Below are 24,014 nucleotides of genomic sequence, written 5' to 3'. Positions count from 1 at the left end.
TTTCACCAAATGGCTTTTTTTTTTTTAAATGTTTTATTTACTTCTAGGAGAGAGAGAGACAGCGCGAGCAGGGGACGGTCAGAGAGAGAGGGAGACACAGAATCCGAAACAGGCTCCAGGCTCTGAGCTGGCAGTCAGCACAGAACCCGAGCGGGGCTTGAACCCACGAACCGTGAGATCATGACCTGAGCGAAAGTCGGACGCTTAACCAACTAAGCCACCCAGGCGCCCCTACAACAGCAAATTCTTGGAGAGAGGGTCAGAGTGGAGAAGGGCGAGAGTGACTATGATTACATTTTATAATATGCCATAAGATCTGAAAAAGAAAGCCAGGCTTTCGCTTCCATAGAACGATGTCTTCTTCCAGAAAGGATTCAGGGAATGCATTCTCTCCTCAATACAAACTCCACAGTCCTTGAAGTGCTCTGTCATTTAGGGCACCCCCTAATTTCCAAGCCAGGTAGCCCTGGACTGCAAATAGTCAAAAGAAGAATTGTATAGTAGGAGACCTGCCTCATGGTAGAAAATGAAGAGTGCCAATTTGTGTCAGACTTGGCCAAGAAATGAGTAAATTCAAGCTTATTTGAGATAAGAGGATTCTATCGCTAGATTATTTGACAGCAAGTAGTGATATTTTTCTTTCATGTTCCATGGTAATAATAGAATTTTTTTTTTCTTTTCCTCTCTCTCTGCTTTTTTTTTTTTTTTAAGAATGGGAGGCAGTGTAGGGATCCTCACATTTCAATTCCTACATTTCATTTACAAGGAAGCTGGAAACTGAGACACTACTGAAAGCCCTACAGGGCACTTGTTTGCATGTGCCTAGGGGACAGCTGTCCCAAGCTGAGCTACAGGCACGTCCCTTTCCTAATCTGCCCCAGGCCTGCTGTGCTCTACCTCATGGAATTACCCAAAGCAGAAAGCTAGGCATCATTTTCAACTCATATTACACCAGCCACAGTTTGGCTAACTCAACTTCCTAAATACCCATGAAGTCAATCTCCTCCTTTACCTGACTGCCACCACCTTAAATCTCAGTTTCACCTCCTGGATCACAACCGGGGCTTTCTAACTTGTCTCCCTGTTCTATGTCTACATTTCCTTTGGAGAAGCCTACTCACAGCTGCTAAAGTCATGCTTTAAAATTACAGTATCATTGGAGCACCTGGGTGGCTCAGTCATCATGCATTTGACTTTGGCTCAGGTCATGGTCTCACAGTTGGTGAGTTTGAGTTCCGCACTGGGTGAGCATGAGCCCCACTTCTGTGAAAAGCAGGAGCCCTGCTTTTCTCTCTCTCTGTCTCTCTGTCCCTCTCTCTGCCCCTCACTCACTTGTGGCCCCTCTCTCTCTAAAAAAATACAATATCATCAAATGCTTGCTTTTCTCTCAGGACCAAATTTCAACTGCTTTTACATGCTATACAAAGTATTGTATAAGTTGATCAATTTTTTCTACACCCTCACCCAAATTTTCCAGGCCCCACAACACTCACTTGCTCTTTAAGACTCAGCTCATGAGTCTGCTGTTGTGTGGGAGATTTTGCTGGTCCCTGAGTCTATGGTAGCTGCTGATTCTACAGTTTCCTAGAGTCGTCTATGCAAACCTTTGGAGGTTGGTCACTTCCAGCCACATCACATTCCCTGCCTCCACTTGGCATTACTTTCCATACTTAGGTGCATTGCCTTGTTCATTATAGACATTTGCATTGATTCAGAGTTACTCTCCACCCTCAACACTTTTCACCATTCTCTACGACCCAAGCAGTCACTTCAACTTCCATAGGGATGACCCATTTTCCCCCAAAATGCTCTTAGATGCTCTTCCTCCACTTACTCTGTTACATTCTCCTATACACTTACATGTTATTTCATCACCAGAAACCTGATCTCTGTTGAGTTCCTGAGAACTCATTCCTGAGATGCCTTTTCCTTGTTTACATCAACCCCTAAGTGATATTTTTATTTCTCATGTATTCATATGCTAACAATTAGCACATTTATACCTCACCCAAATATCCTTTGTGAGGTCTTACTATAACTGCAAAATTTAATTCTCAAGTTAGATGGTATATAGTACCTCACATTTAACTATTCCAAAACTGACTTCTTGAATTTTCTCTAATTCTGTTCTTCCCTTAATTGTCCATATCTCCCAATGGCACCATAATTCACCCAGTCATTCAGTTCATATATTCAGGAGTTATTCTTGATAACTGCCTTTAGCCATCCTCTCCCAATCTGTCATCTGTCCTGACAAGTCTACCTTCAGAATAGACCTAAAATTCATCTATTTCTCATCACTTAAACTGTGACCACTCTAGTTCAAGGAGGAGATGGTGCTTCCTGGGACTTTGATGAAAACTCCAGAACTGGTCTCAGTTACTCTGTGACTCATGGCACCCCCAATGGTATTTTTAAACAAGACCCTCTCATTCTTCTGCTTAAAACTTTTCCATGGAGTCCCAACCCCCGTACTGAAAAATAATTGAAAACATAAAAAACAAGCTTTTCTCTGTGCCTCCATCCTTACTGCCTGGTCTGCTCTGGCCTTGCCTAGCTGGAAACTTCACTTTGCGCCCCTCTCCAAGGCTCACTATTCTCCAGACTCTGGCTACTTGGGTGTCAGGTCCTTGGAAGGAAACAAACTCTTTCATGCCTTGCAAAGTTTATTCAGAGGGCTCATTTCCCTCCTCACCTTCTGGAGTGCTTTGTCTCTTTTCATACTTTAGATTTTGGCTAAAATGTTGCTTCCCGATAGAGGCATTATCTAAAATACAGTATCCAAAATAAATATGTCCTCAGAATTCCATTACTTTTCTTTATAGAAAAATTACTTATTTGTTTGCCTTTTTAAAATGTTTATTTTTGAGAGGGAGAGAGAAAGAGAGAGAGAGAGAGCAAGCAAGCGAGGGAGGGGCAGAGAGAGAGGGAGACACAGAATGTGAAGCAGGCTCCAGGCTGTGAGCTGTCACAAAGCCACACTTGAACCCACAAAGCACAAGATGGTGACCTGAGCTGAAGCTGGATGCTTAATGGACTAAGCGACCCAGGTGCCCCAATTTTTTGCTTTTTTAATATGTGTTTTATTATTTATTGTGAAGGCATTTAGTTATCCACGTATCTCACATGGCACAGTTCCTGATGCATAGTGAATATATGAATTAAAACAAAAAAACAGCAACAACCTGGGAAAAGGGAGTCTAGAGGTATCCTTAAATACTCTTACTGTTTTTCCATAAAGACGGTGAAAATATTCACAATCTTTGGGATTTTTTTTTTTGGTGTGTATCATATATTTTTAATTAAAAATGTTCCTTGAGTAATGTAAATCCATATGCCATTGTGATAAATTAGAGAGAGAGGTCCCTTGCACCCTCCTTCACTTGCCCCAGTGGTGCGAGCTTGCAAAGCTGGAGTACAGCGTCACAACCAGGACATTGACAGAAGTACGGTTAGGACACTAAACATTTCCAACATGAGTCCCCCATGTTGCCCTTCTATAACCACACCTACTGCACTGCCACCCCATCCCTCCTCCAACCCCCAGCAGCCATTACTCTGTTCTCCATTTCCATAATTTTGTCATTTCAAGAATGTTCTATAAATGAAATCAGACAGTATATAATCTTTTGAGACTGGATATTTTTTCACTCAGCATAATTCTCTGGAGATTTATTTCTGTTGCATTTGATCAAGAGTTTTTTTTTTTTTTTTTTTTTTATTGCTGAAGAGTAGCCCACAGCATGGATGCACCAGCTCTATCTAGACTTTCACATGTTGAAGGGTATCTGGGTTCTTTCCAGTTTGTGGCTCTTACCAGTAAGCCTGCTATGGTCACCTGCACACAGGTTTCCATGTGAACATGTCCTTATTCCCCTGGGGTAAATGTCCAGGAGCACAACTGCAGAGTCATGTAGTAGTTGTGTGTTTAGTTTTTAAAGAAAATATGATTAAGAATTGGGGGTGAAAATAAGGATGATTTGCAAGAGGCATTGTGATGAAGAAACTGAGGATGTAACAAAAACAGTTAGCTTAGGTGACCAAAAGATATCAACAGGTTGAAATTGTGGACTAAATCGAACAATAAAATTGTCTAAAAGGATGCACTTCAAGCCCTCCCTTATGATTCACTATGAAACCTAATGAGGATAAGGAATACATTGTTTATTTGATAATGTTAAACAAGCAAATACAACTTGGAGACATCAGTTGACAGAAGTGTGGTAACAATTATCTGGAGGAACTCCTTGTCCAAAAATCAAGGGAGACTCCCTTCTTCCTGTCAGGCCCTAAATTAATTGTGTTTCCATTTCATTTGTGTTATCTTTTAAGTTACTAATTGAATTGAAAGTTTTCCAAAGAATAGGTCTAAATCAAAAGTAATTTTCAATAGTGTCTTTATTTTCTACCCAAATCTACATCAGATATTATCTGTCAGTGAGATGCCTTTCCTTAAAATTTTCACGTCTGTAAAAGTGAAAAGCTCTCCCCCATCCCACCCCATCCAGAGAAAGAAAGAAAAAAGGATGTTCAATGCCAAGACATTGTTCCCCAGAGAAGATGTCTTGCTCCTATTTTTAAAATATGGGATATATTCAATAGTCATAACACCCCATTACATTTAGGTCACTGAGAAGTGGGACGGCTCTACTCTTTAATACAAATGTTATACCGTAAGGTGCATATTCACTTTCTCAGTATGTAGAGTGATAGATATAGGGAGACTTCACAGAATTTCTCATGCTGTCATTCCCTCCTCCTCTTCAACATATATTTCTTGGAATGCAACAGCCCAAACCAACCTGTGTGGTACCACACTGTCCTAATGATGTCAAGTTCATGTTCTTTCCAGATGAAGAAAGGGTTGATGGATGGCAAAATGCCAAAGAATGCCTGCTGGCCTTCAATGGCCCCTGACACACTGATATTCATAACTATCTTGAATGATACAAGAAGAATGATATTCTTACTGTATAAAGTGGTACTGTACTCTTTATTGTCCAGATTGTGTTTAGAGTATTGGGCTAAACCAAAATCATATTTTTTTATATATTAGAGGAAATAAAAATCAAGATTCTTATAGATTAAATCAAGTTCTCATCGATTATAGCTGAGTTCAAATAGGATTAAAATGAAGGTAAACAAGAAAAGACTTGAGTGCACTGACAAGTCCAACGATCAATAAACTCTTAGATCAAGCTTTCTGGGAAGTGGGTTTCTTCTCTGGGACATGTTTAGAGGTCTTGGGATGGAAGGATATTTTGGGGAGGATAGCTCCCATTTTACCATTTTCTCTATATACTATATTCCTGTCCTTATCATTTTCCTTCTGTTCTGGGCCATGCCTGGCTTCCTGTTCCTGACATTGCTGGGAGTTTTCCACGGGGGTCTGCTTACCCACAATGCTGTTCAGGGTTCTCCCTTTGAGTGGCACAATCCTATTTCCACTTCATCCCTATGTTGGGGAATGTCATCGAAAAGAGGTGACTACTGATTGTCCCAAAAACTGAACCCAAGCACTCCAAGGCTTCTCACTCCAGAACGTCACCTTCTCCTGTCCTTGGAATATGGGTTCCACTTGTCTTTTTCTGTCCCAGAGGTTGCTCCAAGAACACAGAGTTAAGATGGTGATGAAATGTTGAGAACACCTGTACAGTACACATGACTGGACCTGGTTAAGGCTGCTTTATAAACCTCAAAGATTTTGTGGCCATCTTTGTGCTTCTTAAAACTGCCACCTGCCAACCTGGAGTGACCCACTTCTTTCTTGGGTCTCTCCCTGCCCTCCAGTTTAAGATTATACTGGAAACGTTCCCTGAAGGTGAATGAGCCAACAAACTACTCAATCAAAGTCTCCAGAGGTTGAGCCCATATGTATGGAAAACAAACACAAGAACAAGAAACCCCATAAGGGATTCTAAAGAATCAGATTTAAGAACCATTGGCCTCAAACAAATCTGTATTTGAATCTTGTCTGAATAATATAAGCAAGATACTTAACTCTCTAATATTTCAACAAAATAATAATACCTTACTCCCGGGTAAAGTTTACTGGAAGTTTGCCATGTGTCAGACAACATGTGAAGAACCATATATACATTATCTTCTTTCATTTACATAATGATATTATGAGGTAGGTATAGATATTACTATTAATCCATTTTACAGATAAACCTACTGAGGCTTATTAAGTTTTATGAAACTTGATAAATAATGTGAGGCATGATGCAAACCAGGTATTCTAAGTAAAGAATTCATCACGGTATCTGACCCAAAGTAGACAGATCATGTAGTAATCATTATAAAGAGCATCATATAATCATTACTGTTATAATCAAATGCCTCAGGAATGTCCATCAAATGCTGATCCTTTCCTGGAACCAGTGAATAGTACATGCCTCACACTCTTCTACTTTGGAGGGTAAGACATTACTAAGTGTCTGATGGAAAATCTGCTCTTAGAGATATGTACCTCTTACACATTGTGGGAGTTTACAAGAACCCACAATTTCCTTTCATAACCCTGAAATTTAATATGGAAGTGAAGAAAAGCTAGGTTCTCTACTGACGTAGAAAACTCCAGATACATTTTGTGAAAACCGCAGGTGCTGCCAGAATAAGATTTCAGTACCCAGAAAATCTCCTTCTATAACTATGGGGGCCAGGAAAGATCTGGAATGGTCCATAAGCTTCCTTTCACATGGGCAGTGTGGACAGTTGAGCAGTGATACGTTCCTCAGTCTACATTACCCGTGGAGTCTGTTTCACGAGCCAGTCCTTTCTAGGGACTTCAACCTTCAATTTCACTTCTTGGGTCTTCCCCCTACGTACTGATATTTTAAAATGTGAATTATGTACTGCTCAAGTCAGAAGGTGGACTTTCAAAAAAAAAAACAGGTTAGAAGATTTTATTGTAGACAAACATTTCACCGTTTTACTGAACCAATCCAACAATATCTAGCTTATTACACGCTGTGATAAGAATGTGACCCAGAAGAAATACACCTTGGTAGTACTGTTCATGCTCAACACGTAGAAAAGAAGTGTTGGTGAAACATAAATATGGTGCAGTTACCTGTCATGTTGCAGTAGACTTTCAGAGGCCCCAGAGGCCCACTGCCATCAGGATCTATCCAGTAGTAATTTGACGTCTGGCCCAAGTGTTTGTATGCTTCACAGGAAGGCTCATAGATCGCTGGAACAGAATAGCCAACATGAGAACAGGACAGAGCAAATGGCTCCCCAGATGGGCGCCCCAGCTACATCCACTACTGGCCAGCCACTGGCGAGCAGCATACCCTCCTGTTGGGAGAGGGTGTGCTTTGTCTCTGCACTTAAATTCATGATTTGGTTCTTACTCTATATGCATTTCTGACCTAACAAAGATCGCAAGCTCCTGCTATGGCTTTTATAGTTGGAAACAATATATAAAACAATCAATAAACTGTTAAATAAATGTAATGTTCATTGCATTAAGGCTCATAATTGGTGAAAAAATATTTGACCTGTAGTTATTTATAGATATCATGTCCTTACTGTAAGGGGTTTATTTTGAAAGGCCATAAACATTGGTTGTTATATTGGGCTCTCAACTAAGAGAAAATTCTTTCTTTCTCTCTCTCTCTGTCATACACACACTCTCTCTCTCTCTCTCTCTTTTTTTTTTCTTTTTTTTTGCATAGATAGTATAAATTCCCCTCAAACAGCATGGGATTTCTAATCTTCCTTCATTTCAGGAAAAAGGAAAGTCACGTCTTTGCTTCATTTTATTACAGGTGTTTTAATTACATCACATCTAGTTTGTGTGGAAAGCTGACATTAATGTAATTAAATTACAGGTTCTTTCTTATTGTTTTCCTTTTTGTTCCCATGCCCCTGATACATTTTCTTTTCTCACAGAGACTGCGCCTGTTTTTAAAAGTACAAAATGAACATTTACATATCTCCCTTGTAGTTACAACTTCTAGAATACCATTGGGAAGACTTTTTAAAACAGCTCTACAATGACATTTATGATGACTTTGAAAGATCTCTTTACAAAACTAAGAACTACGTCTGGTAAAGAGCTATCATCAGATGGACATGTAGTAATCTTTTGGGAAAGTACATTGGAATTCACATGGTTGAGACGTGTCATTCTTCAATCAATCGGGTCTGATTCCAGGACCTCTCTTTTCCACATTCCTCTCCTCTTCCATGTTCTCTGTGCCTCCCTTTGGCTACCCGTAGTTTCCTCTCCAAAGATGTTAGGCCTCCGATTCCATTTCATGTCTACAACAACACACTAGACTAAAATAATTCTCAAATTCTTTGTTTTACTTAGTCCTTCTTTCCTCCTTCCCTTCCTTCTACAAATTATTGAGTATCTATGATGTGCTGAGCAGGGGATTAGGCAACACAAATACAGCTGTGAGCAACACAGATAAAGAACATTTGGGGTTGGGTTTGTTCACTAATTATTGTGGCATTACTCACGCATAAGGTACCACTGGAAGAGGATGCAGATGGAGAGTTATGCAGGGCTCGTGTGCCTTTTGTCTCAGTGTGATGATTAATATGCCCAATTTCAGTCTCCCAAGTCTCTTATTTGGATAATAAACTATGGTAGCTCTAATTTTGAATGCCACGCCAAGTAAAATATTGCAATAAAGGGCAGCGAGGAAGATTTTTTAAACTCTAAGCAGGAAGATGCTATAATTAGATGTAGGTCTTAGAAAGAAAACTATAGCAAAACAATGGGAAGTGATTCAGAAATTCATGAGTGCACAGAGGATGTCATTGTCATAGGCCAGGTGATGGATGGCTGTTTCCATAAGAAAGTGTGAGGACGGATGAAGTAGATGGTACCAATTCACATGTTTTTAAAATCAACTGGAGATGGAGACCAGGTGAGTGTAGGCAGTTAGGAAGAAAAAGAGTTCAGAATGACCTAAACGCACAGTTTTTAATTGGCTTCTATTTTTTTGTAACCTCTCATCAGATAATTACAATTTTTGTGTGTGGCTCAAAATGATCCAGAATGTCAGGTTAGAATTCTAAAGTTCTCCTGTTAGTCCGTTTGGCCAATCTGCCATTAAAAGCTTTCACATTTCTTTTTTAAATATTTAATCATGAGTCATTCTCTTTTCTCCCAGTAAACATCCCATTTTCCTTATCATGTGGTATCTGTTTACAATAATCACATGATTAATTAATTGTCCTACCCAAACATCTCCTCCCTTCTCAAATAATTATTCTTTTAACCCAATGTTAGTCTGGTCCTAAATCATTACTTTCATTATGTTAAAAAATATGTAATGATTTTTCAGTGACTGTGATATTATATCCCAGATCACTATCTATGCCTACAAGACCTTCCATAAACCTAACAGATGTTTCCTGGTTTTGGTGATTTGCCAGCCTAGTGCTCGCATGCTGGTCAGGCAGATTTGACACAGGAGCTTGCTCACCCTTTCTGGGGTTACCTTTATCTGCAATACATTACAAGCCTCTTTCTCAATCTCAATAGTTAATACCAGAGTTAACTATTAAGGCAGAAATAAGAAGAAACAGGGCTCTGCAGCCAAACAGACTTAGGGTGAAATTCTGACTCTGTGAAGTACTATTTATAGAACGCTGGCAAAGTGCTTAATCTCATTTAGCCTTGTCTGGAGAAGAGGGATCAGGTACATTGAAATACAGTTACAAGAGGTAGAGGACATGACAACACAAATTGCTTAACCATTTTATCTGGTCCATGGTCAACATTTAATAGGTGGAATTTTTATGATTAATATAATATGTATTAATTAGGTCCCATTCACAGTCCTCCTTTCTAAGGAGGCTCTCCCTAGTCAATGGTCCGGTCTGTACAGTACGGGGCATTCGTTGCTCATCTCATATACAGTATTACCTGATTATAGTCAATTTAGGACTTGATTGAATGTTGGTCATTAAATTTCATATATAAAATTTTATTTCCTAACAAGGCTGTGATTTATCTTGTGAGGAGGGTCTAGAAGACACATTTCTCTTTCCTACTCCATGTAATCTAACACGGTAGATGTTTAAGAAAAGCTGTCAGAACTAAAGAAAGCATGATCTGATGGCAAGAAGCACGAGTAACTCCTGCATGTCTAAGAAAGCATCTAAGCATTCTAAAGAGGGCTATAGACCTTAATGCAAGGAATTCACTAAGAGCCAAGGCTGAAGGCCTGTAGCTGAGGGAAATCTGGGTGTGCAAGATGCTTGTCTCTCTTTTTTTTCAATGTGTGACAGTTATTCTGCACGACTTTAACCTACAACAGGCGATCTAGCTGCGTTTGCCTCATCAACAGAAATGGACACCAAGTACTTCAGTCCAAATTTTATCGTGTGTGAAGGATCACCTCGAGAGCTTTTTAAGATGGGGATTCCTGGGCTTCCCCCCAAGGATTTTGATTCAGCAAAGAATTTGCAGTTGTAACAAGCTTCCAAGTGATGCTGATACTGCTGGTCCTGACTGTGTGTTTCCAATCCAGGGAAAAAGTTAACTCAGGAAGGGTAGGCTAATTCTTTTTTTTTATATTTAGATATAAAAAGGAAAAAAAAAGTAGAACACTGAAAGGCAAGACAGTAGGGTTTTAAATAAAGCTGGAACACCACCTCATTTCACTCAAAACAGTGAAAAGAGAGTGGGATACAAACCCCTAAATAAAAATAGGGATGCCTGGCTGGCTGGCTCAGTCAGTTGAGTGTCTGACTCTTGATTTTGGCTCAGGATCGAGCCCTGCATTGGGCTCTGCGCTGAGCAGCGAGCTTGCTTAAGATCTTCTTTCTCTATCTCCTTCTGTCCTTTTACCCTGCTGGCAATCTCTCTCTCTCTCTCTCAAATTAAAAAAAACAACTAAATAAAAAACAGATGTCAAAAGAAATACACTTGGATGAACACACCCACATGGTAACAGTGGTTATATTTGATTAATAATACTATGGATGAAATAAAACTTCATACTTTTCTGTTTTCCATATTTCTTTACATTGTGTGTTAGTTACATTATCATTAAAAATACACTTGCAAAATCCATATCTAGAATAATGGCATGGAGGTAAGATGGCAAGGACAGCTGGATATAATGAAACTGCATTAGTTTTATAACTGAATGAGGAATGAAGAGATTTTCATTCAAATATCCTTTCTGTCATTTCCTACACAGAAACCCCCCCTTAACTTTTAGTTTTATTAGCTATAAAATGTAGGCAATGATACCTCCTTCACTAAGTTATAGTAATGATTAAGTGAAATCACAAACACCTTGTCAACTAAAAAGCATTGAATCTATTGACATTTTAATGCCAAGAATGAGCTAACCAAAGCATTTACCCTGCATGCCTCAGCCAGTTAGCTTTGTAACCAGTGGAGGCATAGCTGGGTTGTACAATTTGTGCACATGAAGACTGAGGAGATGACAGAGCACGAGGGCTAAGGCAGAAGCCAATGAAGAAAAACAAGTGTGTGAGCCATCAGTAATGGAGTTTTGCTAGTAGACTGCTGAAGTGCAGAGAGGCAATTGAGCCAATGGGGAAATAAACAGACTCATCAAGTCCATTGATCTATTGGAAAAGTAATTTTTCTCTGCTGTGACTTCTAGTCCCAAAGAAAAGGCCTCATATTATTCTACATATTTGTAAATAAATTTCAGAGGTTCAGAAACACTACGATTGAACACATCACACTGGATTTCATAGCATGCAAAATTCCAGAAAGTGGTGTATCCTAAGTATATTATACATTTTTATTAAACAATGAATGTTGTCTGTGTGGTAGTATATCAGTTACAATGGAAAATGACGAAGTATAGCTTATTAGTTTCACGTGGCTGCTGTAACAAACAAGCAAACATTAATGGACTGAAACAACACGAACTTAATCTTACAGTTCTGGAGAAGTTTGAGATGGGTTTCACTGGTCTAAATTCAAGGTGCCTATAGGGGCTGTTCTCCTTCTCAAAAGTCTGGCGGAGAGTCTATTTTCTCACCTCTTTCAGCTTCTAGACTCCACCCGCATCCCCTGCTCATTGTCTCAATTCTCTATCTTCTAAGCTAGTCCTTCTCACACTCTATTACTCTGATTCCCTGCTTTCCCTGTCACATTTATTTCTCTCTTTTAAGGAGCCCTCTGATCACAGTAGGTACACCCAGACAATCCAGGATAATCTCATGTGACAGTCCTTAACTTAATCATAAAGTCCCTTTGCCGTATATGGTAATATAGTCACAGGTGCCATAGACTAGGACCCCTGGGAGGAGGCATTATTCTGCTTATCACAACTATATAAAAACATTACAACTGCTCTACTTAATGAACAAATGTTATTAAGCATCAACTGTGTTCCTAGTGTTGCTGATTAACAAAAGAAGTACCAAGAAGAGTAATAAAGATGGAAGAGCAAAGTCAAAAGTTCATACTGAACTTTAAAGGTCCATATGGCCCTGAAGTTAAAACCATCAGTAGAACAATAAACAACATGTGCATCCTCTGCCCTCTCAGTCCCAACCTGAGACCACGAGACATGCTCGCCCTGCTCATGTGAACACATGGCATGAGGCATCTGAAGGAACGCCAACTCGCAGGCAGAGGGAAGAGCAAAAGGTTGAAGAGCAAAGATGTGCAATGGGCCTAATGTGCTGGCAGATAAAGCACAATTAAGGAATGGTCAGAGTCTGGACAGAATATAAAGGAGGAATTATGTCCAAGGAGAAGAAGAACTCTCAAAAGTCTGAATTGCTGCAGAAAATGGGAACAGAAAGAGGGCCAAAAACAGGCAATACATTTAGTGAGCCAATTTGAGGGACTTCAAATATTTCAGGGTGATGATATTTGTTAGGATGTGTGAGACAGACTCATTTGTTTTAAAAATGTGAGTATTTCTAATTCTCGAAAGAACGCCTTTTGATGAATTTTGAAAAATAATACACAAGAAAAAGATAACGCCTTGTTTTCTTGTCCCAGCCACAAATTTTGGTGAACTTGTATTTTGTTCTCTTTTCGAAAGCTAGGTCCCTCTTTTCTTACCTCTGTTTAGACATCCTTCAATGGTGTGAGAAGATAAGGTAATTGCTTACAATGCAGAATCCATGATGGCCATGCTATTAGTGGCTGTCAGGGACTCATTACCACCTTTCTCCCACAATAAAGTGATCTCTAAATTCTGATGATCAATTTTGGAGACATAAGATTATGGAGAATCTTTTATAAAAGCGACAACTTTGCCTGCAAATGCATCTTCACCAGCACTGTCTAGACTCTGATTTAAAATAAAAAAAGAACAATAGTTTTCTATTTGAAAAAGAGGAAAATATACCTCTTTTAATTACTGTTTTATTTGTATTTTTATTAATAATTAGAAATTTTATTTTCAAATGTATATTGGAGAGATTTTTAAAAAATGTTTTGTGGAATGTACAGCTACGAATTTTGCCCGCTTATTGTCAATGTTCTTCTATTGACATAATTTGGCTATAATATAAAGACTAAAATCTGTGTTTTCTGATATTTGTATTCCCCGTTTTTGTCTTATAGCTTTGAAAATGTAGTTCTTGATCTATAAATATATTTTGTGTCATCAAATATATTAAGATTTCCACTTTAAAAACTGTTTTCACAGTTCTTAACCCTATAATATCCTCCACTTATGACAATAAAGGTCTTGAATACCATACTAAGTAGTGATTAACATATACAAACATATGATTAAAACATTAATGTACCAGGGGATAGAGAAGAAAGCATATATCTGTGATTCTGTACCATGGCTTCAGTTTTCACATGAACACTGATGATTCAAAAAGGATGTTGCTATAGATTGAAATGTATCCCTCCCCAAAAGATGTTGAGGTTCTAATCCCCAGTACCTGTGATGGTGACCTTATTTGGAAATAAGGTATTGAAGATGGTTAAGTTGAGATAAGATCATTAAAGCAGGCCTAATCCAAGAGGACTTTACAAAGGGGAACTTTGGACAAAGAAACAGATACAAGGGAAGACAATATAAATACGGAGGAAGAATGCCAACGACAAGCTAAAGAATGTCTGAGGCCACCAGAAAGAAGCTAGTAGAGGAATATAGAACAAATTCTCCCTCACAGGTCATAGAAGAAATCAACCCTGCAGATACCTTAGTTTTAGAATTATATCCTCCAAAACCATGAGGCAACAATTTTCTGTTAACTCGCCTTTTTTTGTGGTTCTTTGTTATAGCAGTCCTGAGAAACTAATACAGACACATAGGTGCCAAATGACTGGGCCAAGTTCTCTACCCTACGTGTGAGCTTTTCTAACTTATAGATGATGTGGAGGAGGGATGTCCAACATATTCCACTGCTATAACTTTAAGAGAGAAATATCTTCCAGATAAAATCATTATTTTTGGCTCATATGTTCAAGGTCTTATGCTGGGTGCTCTGAATAGTACAAAGCAACAGTTCTCCAGAGCTCTGCTGATGCTGATGATCTGAAGAAGGCTCTCCTTGACCCCTTTGACACCTCATAATTTGTGATAGGTATGTAAGCATATAACGTATATCCTCCCCGTTATTACCTTCTACAGCATGTGGGTCTTTAGAAGTCGTCAAGGATGAAACATGTTAAAAAATTAATTACAAGTCAAAAATGAACATGTATATAAAGATTATGTTTGGAATATCATAAGTAGTCTTTTCCCGATTGTCCAGAAAGGGAAAATGTCACTTCTAATGATTTGAAATAAAATTAGAAAGAGGCATAAAATAATTTTATAGCTCATTTACTAGTAAATGCTGTAACATGACATTTTGGGTATTGATGGTTTATGAACGTCTTCACTTTCCTGCTTTCTTAGAGTGGAAGGACCATGTACTTGCTACAGATTTGTGTGGGGACCAGAAATAAGAGGCTAAGAAATGGACATCTGTTCTCCAGAGACTCCATCCTTGAATTAACAAAGAAGTCTTTCAGTGGAAAATAGGGATGCACCAGAAAATGACAAAACAGTTTTTCTTGGCCCTTGAAAGGGGCCTGGGGCATATGTGAATTGGTGACATTCAGAATAGGATAGTCTTTGGGACTAAGTCACCTTTTGTTCTTAATGCTTCTTTCAAAAATAAATTTATCTACTAAAATGAGATATTTGTCATTTGAAACCATGAATTTGACTTTCCAATGTCAATCACACCCTAGTGAATTTGGTTGAAGAACCTACTTTTCCCAGAATCTCATTATTCCTGTTAAGGTAACTACTTTTACACAACCAAGCTGGAAATCCAGAGAGGAAGAAGTGGCCTTGAGAACTTCCCCTGTGAGAGCTCTCTAATTCTAAGACCATGCAATTATTTTTAATTAGCACAATGTAAGCTTCACAATACCTAGGTCCTCATTAACACCTTAATATTAACCTCATACGTTCTCTGTCTCTTTGAATTTTTTTTAAAGCTTGAATGAATGCACTGAGTAAACTACATTATATCCTGGAGGAATCATTTTCTTATAATTGGCACATAGCAAATGGTGGTGATAGAGTGTCGGTTTAAAAACAGATATTCTGCATGCTAATATTATGTCATGATCCTTCCATGAGTGCAATTTCTGTATGAGATATTATTCATTATCATCCTCTAATGAGTTCTTTACCTGTCCAAGTCTCAGGGGAAAAGGGTAATTATAAGGTGGAAAAAAAAAGGAAAAAGTTTTGATTTCTTGTTAATAAATCAATAGCTTATATTTATCTTCCCTGACAAGTCCTTCAAAAAAATTCTGGAAATAAAAGTAAAATCTACACTTATGTTTTTCAATTCTATTCTCTCTCTCTCTCTCTCTTATCCATATCCATCCCATTTTTGTCTTCNAAGTCCTTCAAAAAAATTCTGGAAATAAAAGTAAAATCTACACTTATGTTTTTCAATTCTATTCTCTCTCTCTCTCTTATCCATATCCATCCCATTTTTGTCTTTTGTTTGATTCTTCCCAAGTCCTTCCATTCTTAATTGTATTGGCTTGAAGTTACTATTTTAAAAAAAACAGTAATCCAAACTTTGCAATTCTAATCACAAAACCACAACTTTTTGTCTCTACATCATCATGACTGCCATATTCCTTGGTGATACCAATATGCATACTTGAGGGGCGTCTGGGTGGCTCAGTTGGTTAAGCATCCGGCTTCGGCTCAGGTCATGATCTCTCCATTTGTGGGTTCGAGCCCCGTATCGGGCTCTGTGCTGACAGCTAGCTCAGAGCCTGGAGGCTGTTTGAGATTCTGTATCTCCCTCTCTCTCTGACCCTCCCCTGCTCATGCTGTCTCTTTCTCTCTCTCAGAAATAAATAAAACATTAAAAAATTTTAAAAAAATAAAATAAATCTGCATACTTGATATTCTCTGACATTCATTCCACAAAACATAAAATTGACTAGTTTTCATGACTCATTCTGGAGAAGCTCTATCAGTATTTTCCTCATTATTACTTTTAGGATACGGAAGACTAAGAGGAGGGGAAAAGAACCTATAAAACCAAATATCTATGCTATAAACTCATGCTTTCTCATTTTAATAGGTCTCTACAGTGGAGCTCAGCAACCCTACTGAGCATTAGCTTGGATCCTATAGACACTGGCTATGTTGTCTCTTGCTCCATCTACTCAATCCTCTATTTCCATCTCCTACCTCATGGCTCTCATTTTCACTGTGTCCTGATAATGAAACCATGAACATTGATCCAAATGTGCTGTCACCTGTATTCCCCTCCTTCANAAAAAAAATAAAATAAATCTGCATACTTGATATTCTCTGACATTCATTCCACAAAACATAAAATTGACTAGTTTTCATGACTCATTCTGGAGAAGCTCTATCAGTATTTTCCTCATTATTACTTTTAGGATACGGAAGACTAAGAGGAGGGGAAAAGAACCTATAAAACCAAATATCTATGCTATAAACTCATGCTTTCTCATCTTAATAGGTCTCTACAGTGGAGCTCAGCAACCCTACTGAGCATTAGCTTGGATCCTATAGACACTGGCTATGTTGTCTCTTGCTCCATCTACTCAATCCTCTATTTCCATCTCTAACCTCATGGCTCTCATTTTCACTGTGTCCCGATAATGAAACCATGAACATTGACCCAAATGTGCTGTCACCTGTATTCCCCTCCTTCAATACAACTCTGCTCTACACTGGTCCTTTTCCCTTTCCTACTGCCAATTAATTTATTTTCTAATATCTACTAATGTGGTACTAGATCTAGTACAATGGCTTGTACTAGAAATAAGTAGAATGAATCATAGATCCTGGTGCTGAGGAATTTGCTATCTAATGCATGGGGTAGACAAGTGGAGAGATAAAACATTGTTATAAGTTGCTAAATGTTATTTAAAATGATATATAAAAAAGTACCCAAACACTTTAGATAGGGGATTAGACAACCTGGCTTAGGACAGTATGATAAAGTCAGGCTTATGGCTCACATTCTCTGCTTGTAAGCTATGCTGAACTGTTTAATACTAATCTCATCATTATTTTTTTAACTATTTTTCATATTCATATTAATTTTACTGCTTATACTATTCTTATCATTCTCAAGAAAAAGATCTTATTTTGTTCTTATTGTTGAAAAATAGTTTGGAAAAGAGTTTGGTGTGTTTCACTGAAGAAGAGTGTCCTTAAGGAAGAGTAGATTTTTAAAATCTACATCTGTGTGTGTATGTGCATTGAGGAAAATCAATGGAGTGAGAAATTCTCCAGGTGTTTTTAGATAAAGAAGACTCAGTTTAACAAAAAACCAAATCTGGTTCTGATTGGAAAGTACTAATTCCTTTGCAAACTTCAGTTGTTTTGAGTAAAGTTGTCCTTGCAATTCAAATAAAAAAAGATAACTATATTTTATACTACTTTATGGCTAAAAAATGTTTTACTATTGTTTATCTAATTTAATGAATGAGACAGTATGCCTGATTTTAAATGCCAAATAAAGTTGTTAGAACTTAATGAGAAAATAAGCTATTGGAAAATATGAGCATTAAAACTTGAAAATGATACAGACTGTGTCCCCCAATGAATCATAACTCCCTCTATTCATGCTCTTGAATTGTCTCTCCTGCCACCAATTCTGGATCTGATCATGTGACTTGCTTTGGTTGAAAAGACATTAGAAAATGTGATACAAGCTTATGTTTGCAAAGTCAATAGCCATTTGGGCTTATCTTCTCTTGCCCTTGAGAACACATTTGCTACCTGGGCTAGCTCACTGGAGGCACATGGCTCCACTGAGAGAAGGATTAACCATCAGACTTCTGAGAGAGGCCAAAACAGACCATCCGGCCCCAGATGAGCTGCCAGTTGGTAGTACCTGCTTGAATTAACCCTGGTTAAAGGTCTTCTTTATTATTTAACTTAATAAACCCTAGTAAAAGGACTGTCCTATTCCATGTCACTCACCTGTTATCATAAGCAGATCAAATTGTTGTGGATTGAAGCCAGTGAGTTTTAGAGAGATTTGTCAGGCTGCAAGATAACTGGCACAGGTGATTCACACACTCATAGGCATGTGTTCTTGGCTTTATTGTATTAAAATGGGATCATCCTATGTACAATCCAGTTTATTCCACTATTGCCTATTGAGGGTCCTCACTCTGTTTCCAGGTTTTGCTCCCACAACCATACTGCAGTAAAAATCACTGAAGTTTACCTGATTTGCCATAGACAGATTTCTGGGTGAGCTGTCAGGGCTGATGTCATGAGGCACAGAAGGGATGGTGCTTAGGGACCCTGAAAGCATTAAGGACCTGGCAAACGCTTTAATCTTTAATTTCTTTTACAATTAGAGGGGGAAATGAATAAGAATNAGAGAAGGATTAACCATCAGACTTCTGAGAGAGGCCAAAACAGACCATCCGGCCCCAGATGAGCTGCCAGTTGGTAGTACCTGCTTGAATTAACCCTGGTTAAAGGTCTTCTTTATTATTTAACTTAATAAACCCTAGTAAAAGGACTGTCCTATTCCATGTCACTAACCTGTTATCATAAACAGATCAAATTGTTGCAGATTGAAGCCAGTGAGTTTTAGAGATTTGTCAGGCTGCAAGATAACTGGCACAGGTGATTCACACACTCATAGGCATGTGTTCTTGGCTTTATTGTATTAAAATGGGATCATCCTATGTACAATCCAGTTTATTCCACTATTGCCTATTGAGGGTCCTCACTCTGTTTCCAGGTTTTGCTCCCACAACCATACTGCAGTAAAAATCACTGAAGTTTACCTGATTTGCCATAGACAGATTTCTGGGTGAGCTGTCAGGGCTGATGTCATGAGGCACAGAAGGGATGGTGCTTAGGGACCCTGAAAGCATTAAGGACCTGGCAAACGCTTTAATCTTTAATTTCTTTTACAATTAGAGGGGGAAATGAATAAGAATATGATAATAATGAATCCAGTCTGGATTACAGTCATTTTCACATCAACAGTTGACAGCTCTGTGCTGTCAGCACAGAGCCCAACGCCAGGCTTGAGCTCAGGAGCTGTGATATCATGACCTGAGCTGACATTGGATGCTCAACTGATTGAGCCACTTGGGCGCCACTTATTTTTTATTTCAATAGACATTTCAGCAGTGCTTTCTGAAGGCCTGTAACAATTTCCATTTTTACCAGAAAATGGTAAAAATGAACGTATCCTTTTACCTTCTTCCTATCATAGATATTATCACTCTTAATTGCCACTCTGATCAATGTCATGTGGTCACTTGCTGCTACTTAATTTGCATTTCTCTCACCATGAGAGAGATGGAATTTTTCCCCCACAAGTTTACTGGCCATGTAGATATGTTCTTTCTGTGAACTGTCCATACATCAACTTTGTGCACTTTCTATTTCTCTGAACTGTTTGTATCTGTCTTAACTGCTGCAAACATTACTGGTCAATTAATTATTCATACAGTGATACTATTTAGAACACATGCACCACACACAAGTTTGGGACTTTTACATATCCTAGATTGCCTGCCTTGGTTAAGATGTCACCCCAAAGCCTCCTTTGCACATCTACTCTCCCGTGTTTTCTTCTGGGATTTTCAAGGTTTATTTTTTTTACTTATAAGTCTTTGATCCCAGTTAGCTTTACATTTAAACTTTAAGAAATAATTATTATTATAGTCATTGTCATAAACCTGAAAAACAAAGACAGATATGGTAGGCTGAACACAGAATGCAAAGAAGGGAGTCCATGTAACGTTTCTAGAGTTATTTTTATTACGAGAAGAAAGAAGTGAGTTAAGTGTTTTCACTTATGTGAAATGGGTCCATGTGTTTCAAACTGAGTCCCATGGAATCTCGAGGCTCACAGTCGTTCTTTGGAGACTTATATAAAAAAGAGAGGACTATTTCCCCAAACAGTGGGGGTTTAAGTTCCATTCGAAGCCTGTAAATTACTGGTGTATTTTATGCATCAAGATTTCACCTATGATTTTATTTGAGGCTGGAAAATGTCTTGGGGAAAAAAAAAACCCAAGACCCTGGATGATGATATTATTATTATTATTATTATTATATGATTTTAGAAAAGAAATCAAAGAAGAAAAAGAACAAAAGTGGGAGAAAGTTTCTACACTGATCTTCATAACAATGGTATAAGGCAGGTATTATTCTCAGAGACAGATTCAGGTTTTCCAGGGCCTGAAGTTGATACATTCTGGAGGTTAATACATTTTGGAGATTTCCTATAAACAAAAAGAAAGTTCAAATACAAATGAGGATGTAGGTATAAAAATAGGCTGTGGAATTGCACTTCTAAGTCATTCCTAGACCAGGATGCCGGCAATAAGTTAACAATATACAGAAATGACTGCAGGTCACATAAATACAGTCATTTAACCCAAAGCTACTATATCCCCAACTCAACTTCCCTTCATCAAGGTACCAAAAATGCTCGAGGCTGCTCCAAAACTCGCCACCGTGCCACAGAGGAGTCAGAGTGAGAAGACACTGGGCTTCTCGCAACTAAGATACTTTGCATGCTTTGTGTGACCATACGTGAACACATCCTACACAAGAAGGGCTCTGAAGCCTGAGCTCTATTCATTTCAGAGTGAATTCGCAATTAACAATGGAAAAAACTAAGGCTCCGAAAGATTAGCAATTTACCAAAGTCACACAGCTTGTCACTTCTAACAGATGCTTCACCTCAGGTCATGTTATATCTGTTGTCTAGCATGGACTTTTACTGTCTAGTCTGCTTTTTGCCGTGCTTTTTAACCTCTGAACGGTTCAAATGCCTCATTGAAAAAAGATATATTAACTTAAAAAGAAGAAGAAAAAGGGAAAAACCTACCTTTCTACTTTAAACGATAAAAGTGTGCCGTAGGTTGGGAAGCGTTCTTACTGAAAATGAGTTTAGATAATTAAACCCTTACAGTGTTGGACTGTAGCCACTGGGTCAGGGGATTCTAGTTAGACATCACTTCTGTGGTAAGGCCATTTTGAAAATTAAGATATCCATGGGGAAAGCACTTGATAGTCATTTTTCACTCTTAGGATTTCAAAGCACATTTGGGCCTGAGCTACCTGAAATTCTGAAAAAGGCTTCATGATGAGATGCCATGAAGCTGGCTCTCCATCAGAAGCAAGTCCATTATCAGGGCTACAACTGTATTATCCTGCTTGATTTTTCTATTACCCACTCAGTTGCTGGATAATTTCACCGAAATCGCTAGTGATTAAGTAAGATCCTATATACATAGCATCTAGCATTGTTCCATGTCTTTTCCTTTGGCAAATACAGAAAGGCCAAACTCATTTTAATCATTAAACACAATATAAGAAGGATGGAAAATATTCTTTTAAAAAGTTCTATGCATTCCAGGATCAAATAGAAGTATATTGAGTGTAACCAAGTTTTTGAATAATTCATGCTCTGTTCACCTTACCTTATTGTGCACAATCGAAAATTGGCCATATTGATTTCTTGCCCAATATACAGTGAAACCTCATTTATCTGACATCATTTGGGAATGAGCTGTTCATAGAACCACAGAATTTTAGAGCTTGAGAAGACCTTGGTGTCATCTCATCTATTGCCCTCATTGTAAATAATTATAATAATTATAACAACAACAGCTACTCAAGCTGTTACTATGCATTACATTCTTTGCAGAACCACAATATGTCATCAGTTTTTCACAGTATTCCTATGAGGTATGTATTACTCTTTCCATTTTACAAACAAAAACCATGAGGCTTGGAGAGATTAAAATGATTAAAGGCTATGTAGCTTAAAAGTACTGAAGCCAGGACTGAATTTAAGCCCATGGCCTCTGTTCTTAGCCACTATATCATGCTAGCTCTAAGAGTCAAATGTATCAGAATTTTACTCACTCCAAATCACCCACTATTCAATGTCAATTACTAGACCAAAACTTGAGTCTACCACCTATCTGTTATCACATTGCCTCTATCTGATACAAACTTTAACATAATTGAATCTTTAACATAAATGAACTGATGAACTACTCTCATTCCTTCAAGCACTAAAACTCATTTTATTTTAAACATTTTCGGTGAAAATCATTCTGAAACTTATTGCACAGTTTTCTGCCTCTCTAATCATACGACATTAAATATAATTGCCGTTTCTTGCTGACTCAGGTTTCATAATTACCTACATCAATCATTGGATTATGTTGTAACAACATGATACCCTTACCAAATGGTCCCAGCAAACTTTGTTTCATTGACTTGGTGGTTTCCCTTCTTAAAAGCTCTGAATCTTTACTGTATTATTACTGGGGATGCCATGCTGCAAATTCTGATTGCACTTCTTGTCCAGACACACAGAAATAAGATTACTCTTAACATGTTATGGGTGGGAAAGCAATACCAGCAGGCTTGTTGACAGTAGGTTGTTTGAAAAATGAAACAAAACAACTGACCTCTAGGTTTGAGTCATCTTCCTTTAGGAACGATTAAGCTGTGTTCTCCAAAGTGGAGATAGACAGAGGAGGCCAGAGAAAGGGCCGTGAAAACAAAGGAGTGGGTGCGCAAAGCCTCGGAGGCCAGAGTGTGATTCTATCACCACAGGATGGAACAACTGGAGTCTAGAGTTCAAGGTCGGCAAGCAGGAGTAGCTGAGACTAGAGGCAATCAGGGACCAGGTTTCAAAAAAAAAAAAAATTGGTGCTTTAGCTTAAGGACTTGAACTTAGTCTGAGGGTAATCGAGTACTGGAAGGAGTTTAAAGAGAGCTGGATGCAATGATCAAATAGTAGGAAAAGTTTCCTTTAAGAGTTCACAAGAAAGCTAACACGGGAGTCAGGGAGGCCAGCTCTAAAGCCATGGCACGGCTCTGAAAGATCTTCTCAGTAGAGATCAGTGTCCTTACTTCTGTAATGAGAAGGGAGGAATGGGGAATCCCAGACACCACTTCCAGCTCTAAAACTGTAATTCTGCGGCTTATAATTTGTCCTTAAAACATGGTCACTGCTACGCAAAGAAAACCAACTTTTGACTTGTGGAATGATCTTGATCTCTACTTGACTGCAGCCAGAAGTTCATCGTGTCGCTGCACTGGAGTCATAAAGCAACTGTAGTTGGCTCTTAAGGCTGTACCGATATTGATTTACTTTCCCAGTCTGTACAAACATGGAGATTTATGTTATGGGGGTAAAACGCAACATGAGTCAGCATTCCAGAATCTCAATTTGTTTAGTTATCCTGTGATATTCTGAGATTACCTGGGTGGAGTGCTGGTGAGTGGGCAGTACCCTTGTCAGTCCTGGACGCTGACACCACTACGGTTTGCCTTGTGGCTGGTTCCCTGATTTATGCACTCTGTAAGCTGGAACTCAACGCTTAACCTATAGTGGCTCAGCTCCCTTATCTGCAGAAGGGAGTATGTGGTAATGTTCCCTCTTGGCGGGTTTTGTGAAGAGTAAACATTTAGAGAGTTCTGTNTAATATATAAATATATATATTATATATATAGCTTATATATATATATACACATACATATACACACATATATACACATATATGT

The 24,014-nt window shown here is 38.4% G+C and overlaps 1 protein-coding gene across 1 annotated transcript in view; it reads right to left on the bottom strand.

Moving 5' to 3' along the window:
- Positions 1–24,014, bottom strand: part of CNTNAP2 (contactin associated protein 2) — a 1,422,049-nt gene that overhangs the window by 706,043 nt on the left and 691,992 nt on the right. Inside the window, exon 14 of the mRNA XM_077778041.1 lies at positions 7,076–7,195. Within this exon, the coding sequence (XP_077634167.1) occupies positions 7,076–7,195 (120 nt within the window). The remainder of the gene's footprint in view (positions 1–7,075; positions 7,196–24,014) is intronic.

The sequence above is a fragment of the Crocuta crocuta genome, unplaced genomic scaffold (assembly GCF_008692635.1).
Source record: "Crocuta crocuta isolate KB4526 unplaced genomic scaffold, BGI_CrCroc_1.0 scaffold128, whole genome shotgun sequence".
NCBI lineage: Eukaryota > Metazoa > Chordata > Mammalia > Carnivora > Hyaenidae > Crocuta > Crocuta crocuta.
This window is presented reverse-complemented; position numbering and strand designations above follow the sequence as displayed.